The 19971-nt window shown below is 35.7% G+C and overlaps 2 protein-coding genes across 15 annotated transcripts in view; one reads left to right on the forward strand and one right to left on the reverse strand.

Annotated features, from left to right (window-relative positions):
- dgcr6 (DiGeorge syndrome critical region gene 6) overlaps positions 1-19971 on the reverse strand; it is a 30112-nt gene that overhangs the window by 8529 nt on the left and 1612 nt on the right. The gene's annotated exons all lie outside the window — the stretch shown is intronic.
- Positions 1-19971, forward strand: part of LOC127517456 (rasGAP-activating-like protein 1) — a 202545-nt gene that overhangs the window by 3120 nt on the left and 179454 nt on the right. For 2 of the 13 annotated variants that reach the window (XM_051903148.1, XM_051903151.1), the window contains exons 4-10: positions 1851-1912; positions 7555-7684; positions 7943-8024; positions 9569-9709; positions 11271-11362; positions 14959-15076; positions 17551-17704. The exons of 3 other annotated variants lie outside the window; for them this stretch is intronic. In XM_051903148.1, the coding sequence (XP_051759108.1) occupies positions 1851-1912; positions 7555-7684; positions 7943-8024; positions 9569-9709; positions 11271-11362; positions 14959-15076; positions 17551-17704 (779 nt within the window). The remainder of the gene's footprint in view (positions 1-1850; positions 1913-7554; positions 7685-7942; positions 8025-9568; positions 9710-11270; positions 11363-14958; positions 15077-17550; positions 17705-19971) is intronic. 8 more of the 13 variants (XM_051903142.1, XM_051903158.1, XM_051903144.1 and 5 more) reach the window with 6 other exon arrangements.

Consider the following 19971-nt stretch of genomic DNA (forward strand, 5'->3'; position numbering starts at 1 on the left):
TTTCACAATCACACACCAGAACATTTGCACGCACAAACACACAGATGGTGTGATGATAGTCGGTGATCACAGCTTTGATCTGTTCTCCTCTTTGTTTCTTCACTGCAAAAAAATTATTTTCTTTCTCAGTGTTTTTATCTTGTTTTCCAGCACAAATATCTAAACATTCTTAAATCAAGATACATTTACTGGAGAAGCAAAATCACTTCAGATATTAAGATTTGTTTAATAAAAAAAAAGTTTCAAAATGAAGTGAGTTTGTGCTTAAAACAAGAACAAATATCAGCCAATGGGGTCAGAAAAATAATCTTGTTTCCTTTGAATTAAGTTTATTTTTCTGACCCCATTGGCTGTTTTTTTTAAATTATTCTAAAGGGTTAGTTCACCCAAAAATGAATATCTGTCATTAATTACTCACCCTCATGTTGTTCCACACCCGTAAGACCTTCGTTCATCTTCAGAACACAAATTAAGATATTTTTGATGAAATCCGAGAGGTATATGACTCGTCCATAGACAGCAATATAATCAACACTTTCAAGGTCCAGGAAAAGTACTAAAGACATCGTTAAAACAGTCATGTGACTGCAGTGGTTCAACCTTAATGTTATGAAGAGACGAGAAAACAAAAATAACGACTTTATTCAACAATCTCTTATGCAGGTGACACAGTACGTCCGAATGCCGGCTCAGTATTGGCCAAAGCTGATCATGTGATCAGCACGACGCATGCGTGTGATGCTGACGCAGGAGCCGGCCAATAATGACGCCATTCTGACGTAGAGCCTGGAAGCACTGGATGTAAACAACGTATGAGAATGACACAGAAGAGACGAGATTGTTGAATAAAGTCCTTATTTTTAATGCACAAAAAGTATTCTCGTCGCTACATAACATTAAGGTTGAACCACTGCAGTCACATGACTGTTTTAACGATGTCTTTAGTACCTTTCTGGACCTTGAATGTGGTAACTTCGCTGCTTTCAATGGAGGATAAAAAAACCCTATCGGATTTCATCAAAAATATCTTAATTTGTGTTCTGAAGATGAACGAAGGTCTTATGGGTGTAGAACGACATGAGGGTGAGTAATAAATGACTGTATATTCATTTTTGGGTGAATGAACCCCTTAAGCACAAACTCTCCAGTAAATGTATCTTGATTTAAGAATGTTTAGATATTTGTGCAGGAAAACAAGACTGAAACACTGAAGAAGAAAATCATTTTTAAATCATTACACTATCTTTCCATTGCACAGAAGGTTCTTTACATTATTAAAATGTTCTTCAAACATGGTTCTTTCGAGATCTGTTCACTGAAAGATTGTTTGGGGAACCAAAATGGTTCTTCTCTGGCATCACTGAGATGAAAAAATAAACCTTTTGGAACCTTTATTTTTAATAGTGTAGATTGTATCATTCTTAGAAGAAAAAGTTCTATATGGAACCTTAAAGGTTCCATCAGGTGCTTCATAAACAGAACATTTTATGGGTTCCATCATGGGATCATTTGATGGATTTATTTTTATTTCTTTTTTATATGAATTAAACAGCTCATAAACATACTTCATCACTAGAAATATTTGAAAAAACCCACTAAACATGAAAGTATTGTGCAATCATTTAAGACATTTCTCCTTTTTGGCATAAAGGCTTCTTTAAAATTGAGTCAAGAACACTACAGTTCTATATTGAACCCCACTGAAACTTTCTTTAAAAGTGTAGATCTGTCTGTTTATCTGTCTGTGAATCTGATTGTACATCCTGAAAGAGCTGATGATCATGATGGTGGTTTAATATGGAGAACATCTGAACATTAACATGCATCTGATGTTGTGTTTCATGCCACAGTCATGATGACGTCATTGGTAAAATCTCCCTGAGTAAAGACGTGATCGCTGCTCAACCCAAAGGTAAGTGTGTGCTGTTGTAAGACCTTATATATACAAAGACAATGCACTCATATTACTGAGAAAGTGCAACACGCAATATGGCGCAATAAGTCCCGCCTTCTAAACAAAAGAGCCAATCACCAGTTGGTAAAGTCATCGCATCACTGCAGCTGCTGTTAGAAGTCAGTGTTCTGCTTATGACATGAACTTTGGTTGGTCCAGCCTGAAAATTGCATTCATGATTTGACAGTTTTTGTCAGATTTCATTGCCGATTTCAAAAATTATGAAATTTAATCGTAAGCTTGGTGAACAACTTTGGAGAATCTGATGTTTCCCCATTCAAAGAGCTGCACTGCATGACTGAAATAGCTGCCTGAAAGATGGCCGCCGAGTGAAATGGCTTGCCTTAAAGGATCAGTTCACTTCAGAGTTAAAATTTCCTGATAATTTACTCACCCCCATGTCATCTAAGGTGTTTCTGTCTTTCTTTCTTCATTTCGAAAAGAAATGAAGGTTATTGAGAAAAACATTCCAGGATTTTTCTCCTTATAGTGGACTTCACTGGGGTTCAACGGGTTGAAGGTCCAAATGTCAGTTTCAGTGCAGCTTCAAAGAGCTCTACATGATCCCAGACGAGGAATAAGAGTCTTATCTAGAGAAACCATCGGCCATTTTCTAAAAAAAATAATAAAAATGATATACTTTTTAACCACAAATGCTCGTCTTGCACTGCTCTGTGATGCTCCACACATTATGTAATCACGTTGGAAAGGTCACGCGTGACGTAGGCAGAAGTACCAATCCAGTGTTTACAAAGCGAATGTGCTAAGACTAAGTCAAACGGCCTTTACAAAGAGAAGGTAAAACAACGATGTCGGACGATTTTGAAGTTGGAGGAGAAAATGAGATGGAGTTTTTCGCCCTACCGCGGTACTTCTGCCTACGTCCACATTATTTTTTTTAGAAAATGACCGATGGTTTCACTAGATAAGACTCTTATTCCTCGTCTGGGATCATGTAGAGCTCTTTGAAGCTGCGCTGAAACTGACATTTGGACCTTCAACCCGTTGAACCCCAGTGAAGTCCACTATATGGAGAAAAATCCTGGAATGTTTTCCTCAAAAACCTTCTTTTCTTTTCCACTGAAGAAAGAAAGACATGAACATCTTGGATGACATGGGGGTGAGGAAATTATCAGGAAATTGTGAACTAATCCTTTAAAGGGACTGAAGTTAGATGTAAGAGAGGACGGGGAAGATGAATGTAGACTGCTTTCACATCAGAAAGTCTGAGCCTTATTTCTGACCTTTACAGTTATATGAGACATAAATCTGTGTTGAGTTGATGTTTGGGTTGATGTTGTTTTCTTGTTATTACATTTTTTTATTTATTTTATTTAATATTGGATTTTTCTCCACGGAATAACAAGAGTACAGAAAACACCCAACCGATGCAAATTAAAATTCTGATTATTTGCCCAATTAACAAAACATAAACACTATATCTATATTTAAAATTATATGTACGTGAAAGTAAATCAGCCAGAACATTGTCAAAAAAGGGATGTCATATCTTATCAAATATATACAGTGAATATGATTCTTTGTTATTTAATGTTACTTTCATGATTTATTCAGAACATTTCCGTGAACTGATTTGCATTCATCCTCCACACATGCAAGATAAAATGTACAAAGCTTTTAATACCCAATCTCACTTCCCATTTCTTTAAAAATAAATAATTTTGAACTTCACCGAGAAGATATTCTTCTTCAGTGCACACAGAACCAGCTGCCATTTCTATGTATGAAAAATATGATTTGTGCAAAACAAAATTCTTAAAGAGAGAAGGGAAGTGGAACCCACACGAACCTAAAGAGTAATATATAAAAAAAAAAAAAAAAACAGGAAGTGACTGAATAATACATATTTAAAGTCATGCATTCAAATCAGTGTTATTTTATAATATTGTAGTTTGCTTTTTTAATTTTCATTAAAGTGTATCAGTTGTGTTTTTTTTTGCCATTTTTATTATTATCTAAATATATCTGTATAGTTTATAAGTAATTTTTATTTCAGTTTTAGTTATTTAGATGAAAATGAGAAATGTTGCCATGGCAGATAGATGAAAAAAACTACAGAAACTGAAATAATTTGACACAATCATCAATGAATTAACTATGAAAGTGAATGCGGTGTTTAAAATCACGCGTGGAGACGAGGAATGATTATTATTTTCCAGCTTCATCCTGAAGTAATTCCCTCAGTGCTGTTCTCAGCTGAAACAGAGGAGTTTTTAGTTATTATGGGCGCACGCATGATGTATTAGCGACCACGCCACCCCACAGTGGGTTTCATGTCTTCCCAGCATGCACTTGCCCTGCATGAATCACTGCAGCCTGTCATGACTGACTCACCCCTCACCCACGGGATCATGGGAAGCGTTCGGCTCTGTAAAGCTCTCAGATGGGAGATTTATTGTAACTGTAAACTGTACTGGCATCCTCCTGCTGGACCTGCTCTGGTTTAAAATCATGCCTGCGTTCACATTAGCATACGTTCATACTATGTTTTTGCTGTGCATGATTATGTGAATTTTTTTGTATGCATGTTTGCAAACACTCAGACGACATACTGTATACAGCCAGAGCACATGCACGCTGTATCCCACAATGCAGTATGCACAACAGTGTGACAGGTGAACTGCGAGTGATGTCACTGTTTTTAACATCTCCTTTTTGACTTATTTTTGATCATACAGCCAAAAGACTTTTGCAGAACCTCTTAAATGTGACAAAAGTGGGTTTACTGTATGCAAAACCTTTTTAGAGCTGCTGCATTTGTCATGTAATGATTCACTTCATGAATTCTGAATACTGATTTTATATAACATGCAAAACAGTATATGTGCTGCATTAACCTTACAAGATTACATATTTAATCATACCGTTATCATCTCAGAAATATTAATCATTACAAATGAGATTAAATATTTAGCATTTTTTATTTAATATAAAGTAATGGTTATTATAGTTAACTAAAACTAAAGCCATAAAAAACATTTTCTTTACTTGAAATAAAATAAATGTTAACTGACTAATTAAATGTATTTCAAGATTTTTATTTAGTTTATCTTGATGTACATAAATAAAATAAATAGTTAAAACAAAACCTAAATAAAAATTAATAAAAAAAAATATATAGACATATTAAAAAAACATATACTAAATAAAAATATATATAAAAAAACATAAACTAATAAAAATTCCAAAAACAACAAAATTACTAAGATTTTAAAATATATATATTTTAAATATTTAACTTTTAATTCAGTATAAAATTATGAATCAAGATGTTAAAGTTCTCAGGTTATTATAGTTAACTAAAACCATAAAAAAAAAACATTTTCTTTACATTAAATAAAATGAAATATTTAAAAAATAAATAAATGTATTATATTTAAGTTCGTTGCTAAAGCAAGATTTTCATTTAGTTTATCTTGATAACTAAAACAAAAACTAAATAAAAATTAATAAATATATATATATAGACATTTAAAAACATATTCTAAATAAAAAATATTTAAAAAAAACTAATAGTAGTAACTAAAGTTATGTAACTAAATTACTAAAATTTTAAAATAATAAAAAATATATAATTTTTAATTTTTAATTCAATATAAAATTATGAATCAAGAAGTTAAAATTCTCAGGTTATTATAGTTAACTAAAACTATAAAAAAACATTTTCTTTACATTAAATTAAATAAATGTTAACTGAAATAAAATAACATAAAAGACTTAAACTTGTTTTATTTCAGCTATTTTCAGTAGGTGATATACTGAAATAACTAAAATTAAAACTGAAATTAAAATACACTGAACAAAATTATAAACGCAACACTTTTGTTTTTGCCCCCATATTTCATGAGCTGAACTCAAAGATCTAAGACTTTTTCTATGTACACAAAAGGCCTATTTCTCTCAAATATTGTTCACATATCTGTCTAAATCTGTGTTAGTGAGCACTTCTCCATTGCTGAGATAATCCATCCACCTCACAGGTGTGGCATATCAAGATGCTGATTAGACAGCATGATTATTGCACAGGTGTGCCTTAGGCTGGCCACAATAAAAGGCCACTCTAAAATGTGCAGTTTTATCACACAGCACAATGCCACAGATGTCGCAAGTTTTGAGGGAGCGTGCAATTGGCATGCTGACTGCAGGAATGTCCACCAGAGCTGTTGCCCGTGAATTGAATGTTCATTTCTCTACCATAAGCCGTCTCCAAAGGCGTTTCAGAGAATTTGGCAGTACATCCAACCACAGACCACTGTAACCACACCAGCCCAGGACTTCCACATCCAGCATCTTCACCTCCAAGATCATCTGAGACCAGCCACCCGGACAGCTGCTGCAACAATCGGTTTGCATAACCAAAGAATTTCTGCACAAACTGTCAGAAACCGTCTCAGGGAAGCTCATCTGCGTGCTCGTCGTCCTCATCGGGGTCTCGACCTGACTGCAAGTCGGTTGCAACGACATCTGATGGCGTCTGGCACTTTGGAGAGGTGTTCTCTTCACGGATGAATCCCGGTTTTCACTGTACAGGGCAGATGGCAGACAGCGTGTGGGTGAGCGGTTTGCTGATGTCAACGCTGTGGATCGAGTGATGGCGGTGGGGTTATGGTATGGGCAAGCGTATGTTATGGACAACGAACACAAGTGCGTTTTATTGATGGCATTTTGAATGCACAGAGATACCGTGATGAGATCCTGAGGCCCATTGTTGTGCCATTCATCCACGACCATCACCTCATGTTGCAGCATGATAATGCACGGCCCCATGTTGCAAGGATCTGTACACAATTCCTGGAAGCTGAAAACATCCCAGTTCTTGCATGGCCAGCATAATCACCGGACATATCACCCATTGAGCATGTTTGGGATGCTCTGGATCGCCGTATACGACAGCGTGTTCCAGTTCCTGCCATTGAAGAGGAGTGGACCAACATCCCACAGGCCACAATCAACAACCTGATCAACTCTAAGCGAAGGAGATGTGTTGCATTTGGTGGTCACACCAGATAATGACTGGTTTTCGGACCCACCAATACAGTAAAACTGCACATTTTAGAGTGGCCTTTTATTGTGGCCAGCCTAAGGCACACCTGTGCAATAATCATGCTGTCTAATCAGCATCTTGATATGCCACACTTGTGAGATGGATGGATTATCTCGGCAATGGAGAAGTGCTCACTAACACAGATTTAGACAGATTTGTGAACAGTATTTGAGAGAAATAGGCCTTTTGTGTACATAGAAAAAGTCTTAGATCTTTGAGTTCAGCTCATGAAAAATGGGGGCAAAAACAAAAGTGTTGCGTTTATAATTTTGTTCAGTGTATATGAATTCAAAATTTCTAAAACTAATATTAAAATGAAAACAGAAAAGAAAAAATCTAACTATAACCTGCAGTGCATTCAGGCTGTATACGGCACATTCTGGCAAATGCAAACTAAATCATTTAAATACTGAGAAAAAAAAAAAAAAACGTGAACGCATGCTGTTCTGAATCTGAACAAACCCAATGGCTGTTGTGTAGTTCAGATCTGTGCTTATCATCTCAACTCTCTTCCTGACGTGTGTTCTTCCTGCAGGCTTGGATAACTGGTTGAATCTGAGCCGTGTGGATCCAGACGAGGAGGTTCAGGGTGAGATTCATCTGGCTCTGGAGCTTCACAGAGACGCTCAGAGAACCTGTCTGCACTGCCACGTCATCGAGGCTCGGTGAGCGTCTCGCTTTCCTTCCGCTTCAGTCAACCTGTGCTTCCTGCAGTCAGACGCTTGATGAGTTCTGCATTTCTCTGGCTTGTTTCCTGATCTAGCTTTCTAATAAACCTGCCATTGTATATTATGAATGTGACGGATCGCTTTTGTTCCTCTATTGTAAAGCAACTGCTCAATGCATAAATCTCTATTAATCATTCAATTGTAGTGTGAAAACGTACCGTGAGTGTCAGTCTGAATTGTTTGTGTTGGTTGCAGTGATTTGGCTCCTCGTGATATTTCCGGTACCTCTGATCCGTTCACCAGAATCATCTACAACAACCTCAGCGCTGAGACATCGGTGAGACGACGAGTCTTCATCTATACTCAAGACAGACAAAAACATCATTAAAGCCCATGAAAGTGGCTATTTCACCATTTCTAAGTCTTCTGAAATCATCTGATGATCACTTTATATGAGGAACAGACCTCAATTTAAGTCACTATTAAATATAAAAAGGCTTTTTCTCCACTGAAGCTCATTCTTTTGCATGTTCAAATCTAAAACATTCACAATTCATTCAATAACCGGCAGTTAGTGTTCAGTTTTTACTTTCCTCCTCCTCCTCCTTATATTAGGGCTGCAGGGTTTTGGGGAAAAATTTTTTTTTTTTTTTTTAATATTTTCTGATAAAATCTTACTTTAAAAAGTTCCATGTTTGCTGTTCTTTGTTTGTAGGGCTGCACAATATGGTCAAAAATATAGTGATTATATATTAATATGACTATAAAATAATAATACCATTCATTATCATCAAATTTTTATAGTGGTTATTGTTATTATTACTAAATAAAAGTATTAAACAGTATAAAAAATATTACTATTAATAATAAAATATTAAAATAATAATTATTGTACAACTGTAAAATTATAATACTAATATGACTTCATGTCTTTTGCTGTGCTTGATTGTAGGGCTGCATAATTTAGCAAAAATGTTATTATATCAATATAACTGTAAAATAATTCTTATTTTATGACGATGAAGATGTTTATTATTATTACTAAATACAAGTATTAAACAATAATATAAGAAAAAAATATTGTAATATTTCACAGTAAAAAAAATGATTATTTAAGAAAAATATAAGAATTATTATTATTTTATTTTTGAGTGCAAATTTAAAATTATAATACTAATATTTATGACTTCATATCTTGCTTTGCACGTTTGTAGGGCTGCAAATGCAGTTTTTTGGGATTATATATCAATATGACTATAAAATAATTATTTTATGTTGATGATGATGATGATGATTACTAAATACAAGTATTAAACTATATAAGAAATACTACTATTGTAATATTTTACTGTGAAAAAAATAATAGAAAAATATAATAATTATTATTATTTTTGAGTGCAACTGTAAAATTACAATACCAGTATTTATGACTTTATATTATTTATATTATATTTATATTATTTTTTATATATTTTTATATTATATTATATTTTTTATATTATTATTTTATATTAGTTTTTATATTATTATTAAAAAAAACTGCAGGGAGCCTCTCTTTTGTTGACAACAGCTGTTTATACGTGCTTCTCATTACAAGTTTATGAACATGGTTGGTGCATGTTTCGTTTTCAAATGCATGTAATAAATGAGCCAAACTCAGAGCAGATGCAGATGGAGTTTGTGTGGAGCAGCATTGTGTGAGACACTGACAAAAACACCGGATCATGAGCTGCTCAGAATGATATCGTCCACACCATGTTAATATAGTTATATTTGTTGTTCTTGGTGTGAATGGGTCTTTATAATTCATAAACATAAACGTGTCTTGCTGTATGCATCGTAATATTAGGCAGCTTAGTTTAACGAGTGTGTTTTCTCTAGATCATAAAGAAGACGCGGTTCCCGCACTGGGATGAGACTCTGGAGTTGTGTTTGGATGAAGGTGGTGATGATGAGGGTGGAAGCGTCACAGTGGAGGTCTGGGACTGGGACATGGTGGGCAAGAATGACTTTCTGGGAAAGGTGAGGTGACCGTCAGTCCGTTGCTTAAATAAATTAAGTGTCACCAGCTATGTTCCATACACGTATTTTTATGCAAATTTTGGGACATTGCTTTTAAAAAAAACGATGGATGGAAACACCAAGATGCCAATAAAATCTTAAAATGTGCATTAAAAACGTGCATAAAAAATGTGCATAAACTATCATGAAAACGCATTTTTGCAGCAGCTTTGCTCCAGTTTTCCAGGAAGTGATGATTCTGTACTCTAGAACACATGGAATGCAAATGGTGCTTTATTTGCAAATGTTTTATATGCAATATATTTTTGCACAAGTTTGTTATGCAACTTTGAATGGAAACATAGTTTCTCCTGATGCTGAAGTGCTGAATAATGAGATTTGCAGAACCAGTCAGAGCTCATCGTAAACACACGACACTCGTTTCAGAATGAACTCATTGTGTTTCTAATGACTCTGTGAACATTAAAGGAGACCTACAATGCCCCTTTCACAAGATGTAATATAAGTCTCTGGTGTCTCCAGAATGTGTCTGTGAAGTTTCAGCTCAAAATACCCCACAGATCATTTATTATAGCTTGTCAAATTTGCCCCTATTTGGGTGTGAGCAAAAACACGCCGTTTTACTGTGTGTCCCTTTAAATGCAAATGAGCTGCTGCTCCCGGCCCCCTTTCCAGAAGAGGGCGGAGCTTTAACAGCTCACGCTTCGGTCGCTCAACAACAACAAAGCTGGAGAATCTCACGCAGCCAAAATGACGACGGTGTTCGGCCTTACATTGTTCAAACCGGAGTCGACACTGATGGAGAGACTCAGGAAGAAGTTACAACTTTTAGACGTTTCTGAATGGTTAGTGGATAAATTTATGTAGTTGCTGTGGAGTTGATTCAACTCATCCACTAGCATGTCCCGTCATGTTAATCTTTTGTGCAAATCCAGCGTTGAATTGACCCTCGTTTGTAAAGCAGTCCGGCGTAAAATGACGCCATTTACTACAACAACTCTTCCTCTTCTCTAAAGCAGCAGAACATGGCCTCGCCCCCTTTGTTGCATGTTCTCGGGGGCGGGGTTTATGTAAATTTTAGGGTTAGTGATGTCACCACCCCGGAAAGATGTTCATTGTAGTCCCTACCAGCCGTTAAAAAGCGATTTCTGTAAAAGAAAATATCTCCCTTTGCATTGAACTTTGGGCGTCGTAACTTGCAATCAGGCTAGTGTTCACTGTGAAAAGTGCTGTTTGCGTCTCTGACAGTAATGAATAAAGGACTCCATCAAGAAGCAAGACTGAACAACACTCTCATTTAGATTGCTGTTTATGCTCAAACAGCAACATTACACACTAACTAAGGTTAAAAAAGGGAAATCATAATCAACCACCCCACATCGACCCTCTTATCTCTCCAATCCTGTATGACATTCTGTTTCCTGTGTAAAACAAAAGCATATTATTGTTAGCACCAGTAAATGATAACAGAATTGTTATTTTGGGGTGAATTGTTTGCAGTGATAATGTGTTTGGATGATTTTTACTTACTGAATGCATGTGTTTGTGTTGATTTGCACAGGTGGAAATCCCTCTGTCCTGTCTGCACAGATCGCCTCTGCTGCAGGGCTGGTTTCGTCTGATGCCGCTAGGAAACACGGAGGACGATGCAGGGTGTGTGTGTGTGTGTGTTTTACAGTGTAGTCACATTCATTAGCAGGTGTGTTTGAGATGGTAATGCTGCTTCAGAGATTGTTGTCTTTGTTTTGGCTCATGTTTTAATGACGAGCTGCTTCCAATGATTTTGTGCCTCTTTGGGATGGCAACACAAGATGCCGTTCACTTGCAGAACGGAAGCTTCTGGAGGGCACATAAGTCTGGAGTAGCTAGTTTAGGTATAGGGGTGCAGATCCAGTGATTTTTCTGTAGGCAAACATCATTCCTGGCTGTCCTGGAAGGCATTATGGTTGAGCTGAATGGAGAAGTTGTGATTAAGTGTTGGGTTTCCCTTACGAAAAAGAAGTTTATTTAAGTGTGCTATTAGCATACTTCTTTTAAACTAAAAATAAGAAAGTATACTTTCAGGCTACTTTTTATATACTTCTCAGAAATATACTATGTACTTCTGAGAAATATACTAAGAAAAGCCTAAGTATATTTGGCATATATTTGGACTCAGTCTTTGATCGAGATATACTTAAAAGTATAGTATAAAAGTACATTGTTTGAAAATATTGATTTATAAAGAAAACAGATATATTCCTATTTCTGAGTATCTGGATTTTTGTGTAGGCTAGTCCACTGGTAGTGTACATGGGAATTTACTTCAAATCCACTTCACTCTTTCCTCGCCGTTGACTGAATTTTCAGGCTATGCATGGTAGGGGGCGCTGTTACGCATCTTGTGAAAGAGTACAGAATCTCCGGATCAAAATGCAGGAGCAGGAGAAGAAGAAGCTGAAACAAGCGATAGAAGATTACTCACGCAAATATAAAATAAAGCGATCATCAAACATTAAACAGCATATAAATCAAAACTGCCAAACGTTATGTGGACTATGAAGCTTTGGGGGTGTTTATGGACTCGTTCAACTCCACCTGTGTTTGATCATTGTTCTGAATCCCATCCAGGCATAGCCTTTGACAAAAATGCAATTTTGTTTAAAATGTTTCCTTTTTTTTTAAATGAAACTTACCCACATTTAAGTGTTGATAAAAAAGGATTCATGAAGCTAGAATAAAATGTTTTTAAAATGGAAAGAGTTAAAGTACAGGAATTTCAAGTATAAAATATAATACCTAAATAGGAACATAGTATGCTTAAAGTGCAAAAATAATATATAAAAAGTCAACTATAAATGTGATGCCCTGTTCACTTAAAGAAAACTTACAAGTATACTTGCACTAAACTAGTAGTTTACTGAGAGTATATTTCAAAGTGTACTTTTCTATACTAAAAATGTACTACTAGTATTAAAATAGTAAACTACTAGTATACTTATAAGTTCACTTGTAGTACAGATGCAGTACAAATGAGAAACGAAGCTGTAAAATAGTTGTGTACTAAAAGTTTACTACACTCATAGTACACTTAAACATATACTTCAATTGGGCCAATTTAGTCCCAAGCAGTATTAAAATAAAATTTACTACTAGTACATTGATACTAGTATACTTACTACATAAAGTATACTTGATAAAATGAACTTGAAGTATACTTCTTTTTCGTAAGGGTGGCTGAAACCTCAAGCTTGAGTTGAAGGTGATGGTCCTTCATCCAGCAAGAAATGTCTGTCAGGCTGAGATGTGAGCAGCTACCGTTGGGCCGTCTGGCTGGAATGAGAGGTTGTTGTGTTTCATCAGCATAGCAGTGATAGGAAAAGCCATGTTTGTCTAAATGATAGATCCTAGTGATGTAATTATATGGAGAAGAAAAGCGGTCCAAGCACCGAGCCCTGAGGCACCCCAATAGCTAGATGTTGTTACTTAGACACCTCACCACTCCAAAATACCCTGAAGGACCTACCTGAGTAACATATCTATCAAGTCCAGTTAAGACATTTGTAAAATTACAAACATCATACAAAATTTATTAGCACATTGTAGACATTCATATCCAAAAAACCCCTCATAATTGACATGTTCATACACTGCAAAAATGTTTTTTACTTACTATTTTTGTCTTGTTTTCCATTAAAAATATCTAAAAATTCTTCAATCAAGATACATTTGCTTGAAAAGCAAAATGACTGAAGATACTAAAGGATTAGTTCACTTTCATATAAAATTTTCCTGATAATTTACTCACCTCCATGTCATCCAAGATGTTCATGTCCTTCTTTCTTCGGTCGAAAAGAAATTAAGGTTTTTGATGAAAACATTCCAGGATTATTCTCCTTATAATGGACTTCAATGGCTTCCAAACGGTTGAAGGTCAAAATTACAGTTTCAGTGCAGCTTCAAAGGGCTTTAAACGATACCAGACGAGGAATAAGGGTCTTATCTAGCGAAACGATCGGTATGTCCTACACCTTCCCTATTCAACTTACTGAAAAAATGTAACTGGCGCTGCGTTCGTTCCGTAAGTTGAATAGGGAAGGCGTAGGACATACAGCTTAAGCTTTTTGAAGAATACGAAAGTACGGTTTTGGCGGAAGCACTTGGAAGGTGATCATTTGTTTATATAAAGCATATACATTTACATTTTTTTTCGCTAGATAAGACCCTTATTCAACCATTTGGAGACCATTGAAGTCCATTATAAGGAGAATAATCCTGGAATGTTTTCCTTCATTTCTTTTCGACTGAGAAAGAAAGACATGAACATCTTGGATGACATGGGGGTGAGTAAATTATCAGGAAAATTTTATATGAAAGTGAACTAATCCTTTAAGCCTTGTTTTCTGAAAAAAAAATTAGGGATGCACTGATATGAAAATGTTGGCCGATACCAATTCTTTATATTTGAAAGCCGATTATATATTGGCTGATAAATCTAAATCAAAATTTTTATATAATTTTTGAGACCCTGATTACAAAAACAAAAGTCTCACCATTAAAATCCATGTCCCAAACACACAATTATGATGTTCTCATTATAATTTTATGTAGCTTATATGACAGACTTGCACTGAACATGTATTTTCCTTTTTGAAGTGATTTCAATCATATTTCAAGCAATTCAATACCATAATGGCGGACAGTGCGCATCTGAAGTGTCTCGGCTGAAGGAAATAATCCATTATTTATCAACTTTAATATATCGGCCAAATTTTCTTATCAGGCTGATAACGATAACATTAAAAATGAACATATATCGGCCGATACCGATATATCATGCATCCCTAAAAAAATAATAAAAATAAAGTGAGTTTGTGCTTAAAACAATAAAAATTATCTGTCAATGGCAACAGAAAAATAAACTTATTTCAAAGGGAAAACAAGATTATTTTTCTGACCCCAATGGCAGATATTTGTTCTTGTTTTAAGCATAAACTCACTTCATTTTGATAAATTTACTGAAGGCGAACACAATTTTTTGCAGTGTATCATAACATTAAGTAAAAGTTCATCATTTAGCCCCATATTTAAAAGAGTATAAATCCAATAAACATCCCGCTATTGTAAAAACAACTGACAAACATGCATCTTACCCATCGTACAGGTCAGTTTTGATGCTTTAGCTTGAAGAGGATGAAACACAAAGTCTAGCTCAGTGAAAGCACTGTTATAAAAGCACATAGACACAAAACTTTCTGTCTTTCTTTCAGAGGTAAACTGGGTGCCTTGCGTCTGAAGGTGCGTTTGGCAGAGGAGCGAATTCTCCCTTCTCTGTACTATCAGCCTCTGATCGAGCAGCTGGTGGAGGCCGTCATCTCGCCATCAGAGGTACCATCACATTCTGTGTATGCTGCACATCTGAACAGCTTAAACTGACCACAAAAGACCGTCTACAGCACCCATGATGCACAGAGTGTGTTTCAGGCCTTGAAAACAAAGGGTTAATGTCATTGGAGAACGTTTACACTACAAGAAAATCATCTGGTGCTTCACCTTTTCTCCATTAACAGAACCCAAACACTGACCTATAATGAAACACTAAACTACTGAAGAACTTTTAGCCACAATGATGTAACATTTGTCAAATTTAGTTCCAAACCAACAAGTTACTTCCTATTTGAATTGAGGAAGCAAACAGGAACTGTAATCTTAATTGGAATTTGAATTCAGATGCAGTATAAAGTGCAGTTTAATAATACATTTCATACAAGCATGTAGGCTATTTACAGAAACATTAGATCATATGACAAATCACTGATTCAAATGACTGTAGACATTTGTATGTAATTTAAGCACTATATGGTTTCATTATTTTTAATAAATCAACTTTTATTTTACATCGTACACACAGAATTTTCCAGAATACTGTACATAAATACTTTAACATGATCCAGACCAGTGTTATTTTAGTATCATTGATACTATTGTAGTTTTTATTGATATTTTCAATTAGTTTTTATTTTTATATTTTTGTTTTAATTTAATTTAATTTTAATTTTTTATATTTTTGTTTTAATTTAATTTTAGTTAGTTTTACTAATTTATTATTATTATTATTATTATTAATTAGTGTTTTTGCCATTTTTATTAGTTTTTTCAAAATAATTTTAATTATTTTTCATTTTAGTTTTAGTTATTTTAGTACATCAAGTTAGACTGAATAAATATGAGAAATGTTGTCTTAGCAACTAAATGGGAAAAATAAGTTTAAGTTTTTTTATATATTTTATTTAATTTCAGTTAAAGGTGCAATATGTAAGAATTTTGCAGTAAAATATCCAAAAACCACTAGGCCAGTGTTATATATTTTGTTCACTTGAGTACTTACAATATCCCAAATGTTTGCAACTATTTGTAAATCGTGAGAAAATTGCAATTTTAACCAAGGCTCCGGGACGTGTGAGGAGTCGCCTGTCAATTGCCTCATACCCGCGTTATCCTCGGTTTCCGGTTTTATTTTGTAGAAACCATGGAAACACCAAAGACGCTTTAATATATTACATGTTTTAATAGGCAAGGGAACAACTGTTTTGATATATTTATAGACAGAAAACTAATTATTGTTATATAGCTCAACACGTTTAGTCTTATTGTTTAAATCTAATTTTCTAGATTTTTCGTGAGTACCATGCTTTACCATGCCTCAGAGAAAAACACTATTTTGTGAAGTAGCTAACATAGCATAATCAGATGCAGCTTTATTTTTAGTAACAGTAATACAGCATTTTCTCCATCATACAATACGTTTTAAAATTAATTGCATGCCATTTATCAACACAAGCCATCCAGCATTTAATATGATATTCTTAAATCGATCTATCTTACTGCAGTGTGTCTCAAACAAGTGTCTCACAGCAGCCGCCAAGCGAACGCACGGAGTAACGTTATAATATCATTTTCAAAACGCTCAAATGTATCTAATATGATAAACAGAGCTGTGTTACCTCATACTCATAACCGGAAAAGCGGAAGCAGCGCCGGCGACTGTGGCATAATAAAAGCTCCACTGCTCGCGGCGTGTGTTGCGCAATCGCTCTAGCGGGCTCGTTCAGCTCCCACAACACTCGGTCCTGCTCTGCTTCATACTACAGCAACATTAATAATCGCATCCATGAACATGATTTCTTCCCGAGTCCTATCCCAATTCTTTTCATGAAGACCACATGTCCCAAGATTTCGCGCTCAAACTTGGCGTCATCAAGCTACGCCTTTGTTTTGAATAGGCCTCTAGCGACCTCAAGTGGACAGAAATTCTTACATATTGCACCTTTAATAGTTTAACAGGACTAAAAAAAAATGAAACCTTCAACTTGATGTGATCAGTTCATGTCCATTTAGTGCCCAAAATCTGTTTAATTCCTCTTCCTGTCATTCCAAATCAAATCCCAGTCTTGAGTTTTCTTCCGGGAACGAACACGTCACAACATTCCTCATTTAAATAATTCATGTGCAGAATAAAGGGGCGGGGCCTGGTTGAGTTAGTTAGTAGTGTGTTGAAACTGGCGGTTGTGGTAAGGGGTGGGACATTTCCCAAACACCAATCACAACACACTGCTCCAGCCAACCAATCAGAGCACATTGTGCTTTTCAGAAGGAGGGGCTTCATAGAGACAGGAACTAAACAGAGCGTTACTGACAGACTAGGAAAAGAGGAGCTGCAACAATGGAGAATATGAGGAAAATAATCAACATTCAAGCAGGAAAACCTGTTCTAGTAGAGCACAAAAACAAAATTAAGACTACTGTATGTAAAGGACATGATACGGCCTCTTTAAATTGTGAATTTTGCCCAATGCTGTCAGGTCGATGATCCCACGCCTCTGACCCTGCTGGAAGAGGTCACGACGGTGGAGAGTCGGCAGGACGTGGCCATGACGCTCGTGAAGATCTATCTTGGTCAAGGCCTGGTTGTGCCATTCCTGGACTACCTCAACACCAGAGAGGTCCACAACACCAGTACGTGTGTGTGTGTTTGATTAGTGGTTTTCCTGTGTGTAGGCGACATGATGACTTCAGTCCCGCTATATTTACACACAGTTCCCCTCGCTGCCGTGAAGTCATCTCTGAACTTCTCCTCTCTCATTAATGATGTTTTGTGTGATTCTGGGAGCGCGTGGGTTTTTCACACTCGGCTGGTGTTTTATGTTGCGTTTGTGCCGCGCCGATGACAAACAAAGGGCCCAAGTTTCCATAGCAACTCCACAGGAAGCAGCTTCAAAAGGAAATGGAACGATCATAAGATGGGAATGTTTGTCAGCAAACGACGAGGATTAAAGAGAAAGACAGAAACACACAAGTTACTAACAATGTAATTATAACAGAGAACAAATTCAACAGGAAATAGTTTTAATGTGTCTCTATGAGGGATCAACTGTACGAGACCATGATTGCTGATGTGACGCACCCCTGAGATTTTAATAAGTATAATGAATAATACATCTAATTAGTAATTTTTAGTGTGAGACCATATGTAAATAAGGTAAAAATGTTGACTAATAGATATCATCATACTTTGCCCAGTTGATTATTCACAGAACATTAAGATTAGATATGCAAACAAACCATTATCTAATTAAATATGCACTCATTTGCATACATTTCCAGAACAGAAATCTGAACACTGGATAAAGAAAGGCTCAAAATTTGTTTGTTTTACAGAGGGGATTTTGGATTTCTCTTTTTATCACTCCATGAATCAGAAAATACTGTGAACAGACAGAAAAAAAATCAGTGTTTTTAAGGGAAAAAAAATGTTATGTGAAACAGCCGAGTGTAAAAACCTTCAGAATATAGATATGAATAAAACTGTAAAGTTTGATGTGTGTAAAATTGCTAAAGTGGAGATTTCTGACTCAAACTCACCGCCTTTAAAGGTATGGATTGAAATTGAAATCTACAGATGCAAACAGATAAAGTGCAGTAAAATAAACACTGAAATGTGTATTTTGAATCTAGTCTGAAAGACAGAAGCAAAAAAGTCCAAAATCTCAGTGCCTGAAAAAGTGTGCATGACTGTAGTGTCAATTATCATTAACAAGAACAACTGCGTCCAGAACAACTGCACTAAAAATAACCCAGAACACCAGGATATGGATAGAAATGCACTGCAGTGCAAGTTGCTTTGGGTAAAAGCCTGGGAAAACATCACATTTTCTTCATAAAATGTAAAAGTCTAGTTGTAATTAAATACAATTTTGATAGATTTAATTTTGCACATTTATATGCATACCCTTAGGAAAAATAAGTATATTCAAGTGTGCTATTACTATACTAAAAATAAACAAAGTATACTTTCAGTCTACTTTTTATGTACTTCTCAGAAATATACTTAAAATTGCACTTAAAGGGTTAGTTCACCCAAAAATGTCGTTCCACACCCGTAAGACCTTCATTCATCTTCAGAACACAAATTAAGATATTTTTGATGAAATCTGATGGCTCAATAAAGATAATTTACACTTTCAGATGCCCAGAGAGCTACTAAAAACATATTTAAAACAGTTCATGTGACTACAGTGGTTCAACCTTAGTGACAAGAATACTTTTTGTGCGCCAAAAAAAAAAAAAAAAGACTTTATTCAACAATATCTAGTGATGGGCGATTTCAAAACACTGCTTCATGAAGCTTCAACGCTTTATGAATCTTTTGTTTCGAATCAGTGGTTCGGAGCGTGTGTCAAACTGCCAAAGTCACGCCCCCCAGTGGTGAACCATTGAAATTTCAAAATGTTTCGAAACACTTATGATGTAATGAAGCCTCGTTTACTGAAATCACATGACTTTTGGCAGCGACCAGCAGCGTGGTATCGTTGAGTGCACTGGCGTTTTATGTTATTTTATGTGTATGTGTTTAACTTAATAGCACTATGGAGTGGAGATGGACTATTATGCTTGCATTTATTTTATTTTGGTTAATGGGCGACTTAAATGCCATTTGGGACGGCTTGCACCCGAATAGGATTTACTACGATAGAGAACTGTTGTTGTCATGGGAGAATCTCTCGCCGGTGAATCCACCTGTGGACTTCTTCTTCCCAGATCTGAGTGCCTTTGCTGATGGAATCAACTCTAAAGCCCACTTTAATGGGTCGAGTCAGCGACCGAGAAAGCGAGGGAGAAGAGGTGGGGTACGTGAAAGATTGAGAAAGAGACAGCTGTCTCGAATACCGCTTCCATCTATTATTTTTTTTTACGTAAAAGATTGAGGAACTTACGCACATGTT

The sequence above is a fragment of the Ctenopharyngodon idella genome, chromosome 8 (assembly GCF_019924925.1).
Source record: "Ctenopharyngodon idella isolate HZGC_01 chromosome 8, HZGC01, whole genome shotgun sequence".
Taxonomy (NCBI): domain Eukaryota; kingdom Metazoa; phylum Chordata; class Actinopteri; order Cypriniformes; family Xenocyprididae; genus Ctenopharyngodon; species Ctenopharyngodon idella.